Below are 6,549 nucleotides of genomic sequence, written 5' to 3' on the forward strand. Positions count from 1 at the left end.
CCTGATACTGAGATTGAAGTTCACCTAGAATCACGCATGCCAAGGAAACAGAAAGGGGAATATTGAGCATGGGGTCCATGGAAACAGGATTGACCAAAGCACAGAGGCTGAGCCTGAGTTCTCAGGGCTGAGTCTGAGTCCTTCCTGTGATTGCAGTCATCTGCGCATCTGTGTGCCCATCCTATAGAACTTCATGGAGTTAGCACTGGACATCAGGATTGGGATACTTGCTGGAGTGCAGTCTTTCTTTCTTTCTTTTTTCTTTCTTTCTTTCCTCTCTTTCTTTCTTTCTTTCCTCTCTTTCCTTCCTTCCTTCCTTTCGTTCTTTCCCAGTCCTGGGTTTGAACTCATGGTCTGGACACTGTCCCTGAGCTTCTTTGTACTCAAGGCTAGTGATCTACCACTTGAGACACAGTACCTCTTTTGAGTAGTTTATTGTAGATAAGAATCTCATGGACTTTCCTGCCCAGGCTGGCTTTGAACTGCAATCTTCAGATCTCAGCCTCCTAAGTAGCTAGGATTACAGATGTAAGCCACCAGTACCCGGCTCAGTCATTCTTGATAGTGTGTGTGTGTGTGTGTGTGTGTGTGTGTGTGTGTGTGATATGTGTGTATGTATGTGCCAGTACTGAGGCTTGAACACAGGGACCTTGTCCTCTCACTTGGCTTTTCACTCAAGGCTGGTGCTCTCCACTCCTGGCTTTTTGTTGGTTAATTGGAGATAAGAGTTGCATGGATTTTTCTTCCCTTTGCTGGCTTTGAACTGTGATCTTCAGATCTCAGCCTCCTGAGTAGCTAGGATTTACAGGTGTGAGCAACCAGCGTCTTGCTTCTTGGTTGTTTTTAGAATGTGTTGTGAGAAACCTCTTCAGCTTGCCATGAAGAAGTGACTGTTTTAAAATGATGATTTTCTGTATTTGGAGGAATTTCAACATCATCATAGTCATCTTCAGGCTCAATGTCACCAGGGAAAGAAAAGATCTTCTTGTTTTTAAATTTCTTCACTGATGTGTATTTAGCTGGCGACTGGTTTTCAGAGTCCTGTAGGGCTGAAATAGAGAAAAGGTATTCATATGCAAAGCCACTGTGTGTTGATATATTTTGACCAAGTGGTTCAGCATGAGCTTTGAATTGTTTATGGTTCCTCCCACTTCCTGAGGGGTCAGTTCCTCATTTTACAGAGGCACAGACAAGACAGGCACCTCCAAGTGAGTGAGCAGCTAATACTTAGCTAGTACTGTCCAGACATCATGATTCCTCTATCTCTGCCAAAGACAGCATCTCCTGGGAATATTAGTGTTTGAAAAGTAACACACCAGAGCAGTTACCAGATGAGTACTTCCCTGTCGTAGATAGAAGCCATATTTCCTTGTTTGATACATCCTTTTCAGAAACTTAGGCTATTTCCTAGGACTGTCCACAATTGTTCCCACTGAAATCTCTCTGCTAAGAAGGAAGGAAACAGTAGAAAGGAGGTTGCTATGGTTTGAATAGGATTTCAGGGTGACTCTCTCAAATGTTCCTATGTGGAGAGTTGGTCCCCAGTGTAGCAAAGTTAATGGGGGGGGGGGCTTTAAAGTATGGGACACAGTAGATCTTTCCTGGTCCCTCACCTTGCTCTGGTATCTGATCTACCACATGATCTCTCATTTGAGCTGTGGCCTTGATGCTATCAGCAGGATGTGGTTTAGTGAAGTGGATCTTTGTACTTTTTTGTGTCATGCCATTTGGACTCTCAGCCTCCCAAACCAGTGAAACTAATCTTTCTCCTTCTTTTCTTTTCTCTCTTTCTTTCTCTCTTCTTTCTTCCTTCCTTCCTTCCTTCCTTCCTTCCTTTCTTTCTTTCCTTCTCCCACGCTCAGGTATTTTGTTATACTAATGGGAAATGAATGAGTGTACTGATGAAATAGCTCAGGTACATCTGCACTAAGAATTAGCATTGCCTTTACAATCTCCTCTTTACCCCCAAAACAAAACAAACCTACTGCCATTTTCATTTCCTATGGAAATGAGTTCCTAGCTAGGAGCCTGTGGTGCATACCCTTAATCCTAGCTACTTAGGAGGTTGAGATCTAAGGACTGTAGTTCAAAACCAACCCAGCCCCCACCCCCCCAAAAGCATGTGAGACTCCTATCTCCACCTAATCAGCAAAAATCTGGAAGTGAAGGTGTGACTCAAGTGGTAGAGTGCCAGCCTTGAGCAAAAAAGCTAAGGGACAAGGACCAGGCCCTGAGTTTAAAGCCAGTACTATCATGAAAAGAAAGAAGAAAAAAAGAAAGGAAGGAAGGAAGGGAGAAAGAAACAAAGAAAGAAAGAGAGAGAGAGAGAGAGAGAGAGAGAGAAAGAAAGAAAGAAAGGAAGGAAGAAAGAAAGACAAAAGAAAAAAGAAAGAAGCAAGGGAGGGAAGGAGGGAGGAAGGAAGGAAGAAAGAAAACAAGGAAAGAAGGACGAACGAATAAGTTTCTGTCCAAGCTCCACCAGTTGCTAGTTTTGTGGTCATGGGTAAGTCACTTAACTTTCCTGTGCTTCACTGTCCTCAACTGTTGGAATTATAATGTATCTGCCTCCTGGAGTCATGAGGATTAAATGAGACAAGACCTTAGCAAGGGACCAACACACAGTGCAGACTTAATAAATGTTAGCTAATGCTTGGTATATATCCAATCAAAATATTTTTGCTAAGTGTCTACCACTCCAGGTGCTGTTGTGTGAACCTATGTGATGATGAAGACAAAAAAAAAGCTTCTGTTTTTCCCAGTTTGTAATCCAATGGAAGAAATAGATAATGCATAAATTTAATAATAACAAAATGACTGCCAAGAAATGGGAAAGAATTAACAATATCAAACTAAGACTGTTTTTGGTAACTTCCATGAGTTAAATAAAGGAGAAGAGCATTAGATAGGGAGAGGAGAAGGGGACCTCTTTGGGGCATTTGGTCCCTGAAGAAGGAGGCATAGACAGCAATGCTGAAAGGTTAAAGTTTGAGGTAGTGACCACTTGTTGCTTGTTTCTGTCTAGCAAAGCAACATGTGGTGGTAATCCAAACACCTGGTTGATTGTGTGCCCTTATAAGACCTGCAAATCCTTAGCTCAGGCTCTCCTCCTAGGCTCCGCTGTGTCGGAGGGTAGGAGGGTAGGACAAAGCCCGAGCTGCAGCCTGTTTAAATAAAACAGCTGTAGAGTCTGACTCTCGGTGGTCTTCTTGGTGGGGGTCCTGCGACGTTGGCATAACACATTAGTAGGGGCTCATCCGGGATACCCCACAAAGACCCCCGAGACCTCAGACTCCAAAGGTAAAACAGCACTGTCTTTGTTAATTTGTCTTGTCCTGTCCTTTGTTTTACTTTCATTTTCCCTTGTGAGGAAGGCCACTCCGATTTGTAAAGGGTTGTTGAAGCAGACATGCTTGCACGACAACCCTAGAGGAACTGGGAGATGTCCCAGATCCTCTTGTGGGGCGGGGGTAACCCTGCCATGTGGAGCGGGGGACGGGGGTCCTTGAAACCCCACTGTGTGAATTGTGGGGCGAGGGTCGGTTTGGTGTTGGGCCGGAACTGACCAAGAGGGCCTCCTAACCAAGGCCCAACTCACCCACTGTGGGTCTGCTCCTTCTGCTGTGGGGCGTGGGTGTGGAACCCCGCCATGACAGGAGTCAGCGGACCAATTCGGGAGATCTCCACTTCGTAAGCTTTTTTGTGTAACTGTCAGGCCTGCGTGTGTCTTGTTTGTACTGTTTATTGTTTTTTGGACTGAATGACTGACAGGACTGGAAACCATGGGCACCACTCCATCTAGCCCCCTAGACTTACAAAAAGAAACTGAGAAAGAGGAAAAGAAAAGGTACCCCCTGGTTTTTCAGGGAGATAACTTAGAAGAAGAAATGTTTCCTCCCCCATATTCCCCTTCCCAGGTTCCTTTTGCAGAACCTGAGAATGATCAAGAGGAGGAGGGAGCTATAGAACCCTTGGCACCTGCCCTTAAAGTTTCTGAGGGGCCAGTCACTCAATGACACCGTGGTATCAACCCCTCTTCTAATGCGGCTGTTTTTCCCTTATGCGCCCGTAGGTCCTGTGGATGCGGATGGTCAACAGCAACTCCAATATTGGCCATTTTCTACCAGTGATCTATACAATTGGCACACCCAAAATGCCCCCTTTTCTGAGAAACCCCAGGATTTAATTCGTTTGCTTGAAACTATTCTCTTTACTCATCAGCCCACTTGGGATGATTGCAGTCAGCTTTTACAGGTCCTTTTTACCACCGAAGAGAGAGACCGTATCCGAGAGGCGGCCCGGAAACATATCCCTGGCCCCACAGGAGCACCCATCACAGATCCTGCCCTGATCGCTGCCTATTTTGTAAGATCCACCCAACATGGGACTGCAATATGGTTGAAGGTAAGCAGCAACTCCTCATCTACCGCCAGGCTCTGTTGGCAGGTCTCAAGGTAGCGGCTCACCCACCTACTAATATGGCCAAAGTTTATGATGTTAGACAGGGAGGAAGTGAAAGTCTGGCAGCTTATCTTGAGCGGCTCATGGAAGCTTTTAGTCAATATACCTCGTGTGATCTTGAGACCCAAGAGTCAGCTCAGATGATTATGTTTGCCTCACCAGACATAAAGCAAAAGTTGCAGGCTCTAGAAAGATTTGGTGAAAAGTCTATTAAGGATCTAGTAGCTGCAGTGGAAAAGGTTTACAATAAGCGAGAGACAGGAGCAAAGACAGGAAAGGAAGGACAGAGAACATGAAATTGAGCGTGAAAAGAGACTGGGCCAAGGAAAAGAGGCCAGACTTGTTGGACTTGCCACTATCGCATGCTGAGCATACCTGATTCACAGACGGCAGCAGTTTCATTCAAGAGGGAAAATGGTACGTGGGTGCAGTAGTCACCACGGACACTGAGATAGTGTGGGCAGAAGCACTCCCCAAGGGAACGTCTGCACAAAGAGCAGAACTAGTGGCACTAACAAAAGCCCTACAAATGGGAAAAAGGGAAGAGACTAAACATTTACATGGACTGTCGGTATGCTTTTGCCACCGTGCATATCCATGGAGCCATTTACCAAGAGAGGGGCTACTGACAGCTGAGGGAAAGACTATTAAAAAATCTGGGCCATATGAGAACCAGCAAATTATGCACTGCCCTGGCCATCAAAAGGGAACTGATTCTATAACCAAAGGAAATAAGTTGGCCGATCAGGCAGCTAAGGAGGCGGCCCTCCAGCCCAGAGCGGAAGTACTGACACTAGTAGACCCAGGGCCACGAGCTTTGCCTCCTGAGCCTCAGTACAACCAAGAAGACTTGGAGTGGATAAAGAAAACTCCCATGGCCTATAAACCCCCGGACAGAGAAGGAAACAAAGACTGGTGGAAAACTGGTGAGGGGAAACTTTTCTTGCCACAAAGATTAGGCAAGGGGATTCTTAAGAGAATCCATCGGGTCTCTCATATGGGAACCCGAAGAATGGAGGACTTGCTCTGACACTCAGAAGTAAAAATTAGGCAAGGAAATCAACTCAATGAGGACATTGTTAAAAATTGTAAAGCCTGTCAGCTCACCAGTGCCCCCAATCAACCGGTTACAAAAGGAGCTCGCCTCTGTGGAGATAGCCCAGGTGTGTATTGGGAAGAAGACTTCACAGAAATTAAAACTGGAAAATTTGGAAATAAATATTTGCTAGTTTTTGTAGACATCTTTTCAGGATGGGTTGAAGCCTACCCAACAAAGCATGAGACCACGAACATCATGGCTAAGAAGATCCTGGAAGAAATCCTACTCAGGTATGGCTTCCCATCCACCATCGGGGCAGACAATGGACTGGCCTTCATCTCAAAAGTAAGTCAGGGAATAGCTGCGGCACTGGGGACGGATTGGAAATTGCACTGTGCTTATAGACCCCAGAGTTCAGGGCAGGTAGAAAGAATGAATCGGACTCTAAAAGAGACCTTAACTAAATTGGCCTTGGAGACTGGTGCAGACTGGGTATTGCCCCTTCCTTTTGCCTTGTTTAGAATAAGAAATTCACCCTATCAGCTTGGCTTTACTCCTTTTGAAATAATGTATGGACACCCTCCACCCATTATCCCTAGCCTTCAGACTGAATTGCTTGCTGATTTGGATGATACTAAATTTCTGTGTAAGCTTGACTATTTACAGCTGGTGCATAAGAGTATGTGGCCCAAAGTGGCGCTGTAGCTCAAGTGGTAGAGCGCTCGCCTTGAGTTGAAGAGCTGAGGGACAATGCCCAGGCCCAGAGTTCAAGCCCCATGACCGACAAAAAAAAAAAAAAAAGAGTATGTGCCCCAGCTTAGAGCATTATATGATTCTGCTTCTATTCCTACCCTCCATTTGTTTAAACCAGGAGACTGGGTGTTTGTTTGACAACACAACTTGAGATCTCTGGAACCACAGTGGAAGGGACCTTAGATGGTGCTACTGGCTACACCTACTGCCCTTAAGGTGGATGGCATTGCTGCTTGGATCCACTGCTCCCATGCCAGACCGGCTGACCCCTTTGCCCTGGATGACCGTGGGGAAACATG

At 45.6% G+C, this 6,549-nt stretch overlaps 1 protein-coding gene across 1 annotated transcript in view; it reads right to left on the reverse strand.

The window, feature by feature from the left end:
- Window positions 1-790: 790 nt before the first annotated feature.
- Window positions 791-6,549, reverse strand: part of Scimp (SLP adaptor and CSK interacting membrane protein) — a 42,134-nt gene continuing 36,375 nt past the window's right edge. The window contains exon 5 of the mRNA XM_013013229.1: window positions 791-1,049. Within this exon, the coding sequence (XP_012868683.1) occupies window positions 844-1,049 (206 nt within the window). The 3' untranslated portion in view covers window positions 791-843. The remainder of the gene's footprint in view (window positions 1,050-6,549) is intronic.

The sequence above is a fragment of the Dipodomys ordii genome, unplaced genomic scaffold (genome assembly GCF_000151885.1).
Source record: "Dipodomys ordii isolate 6190 unplaced genomic scaffold, Dord_2.0 Scaffold19, whole genome shotgun sequence".
Lineage (NCBI taxonomy): Eukaryota > Metazoa > Chordata > Mammalia > Rodentia > Heteromyidae > Dipodomys > Dipodomys ordii.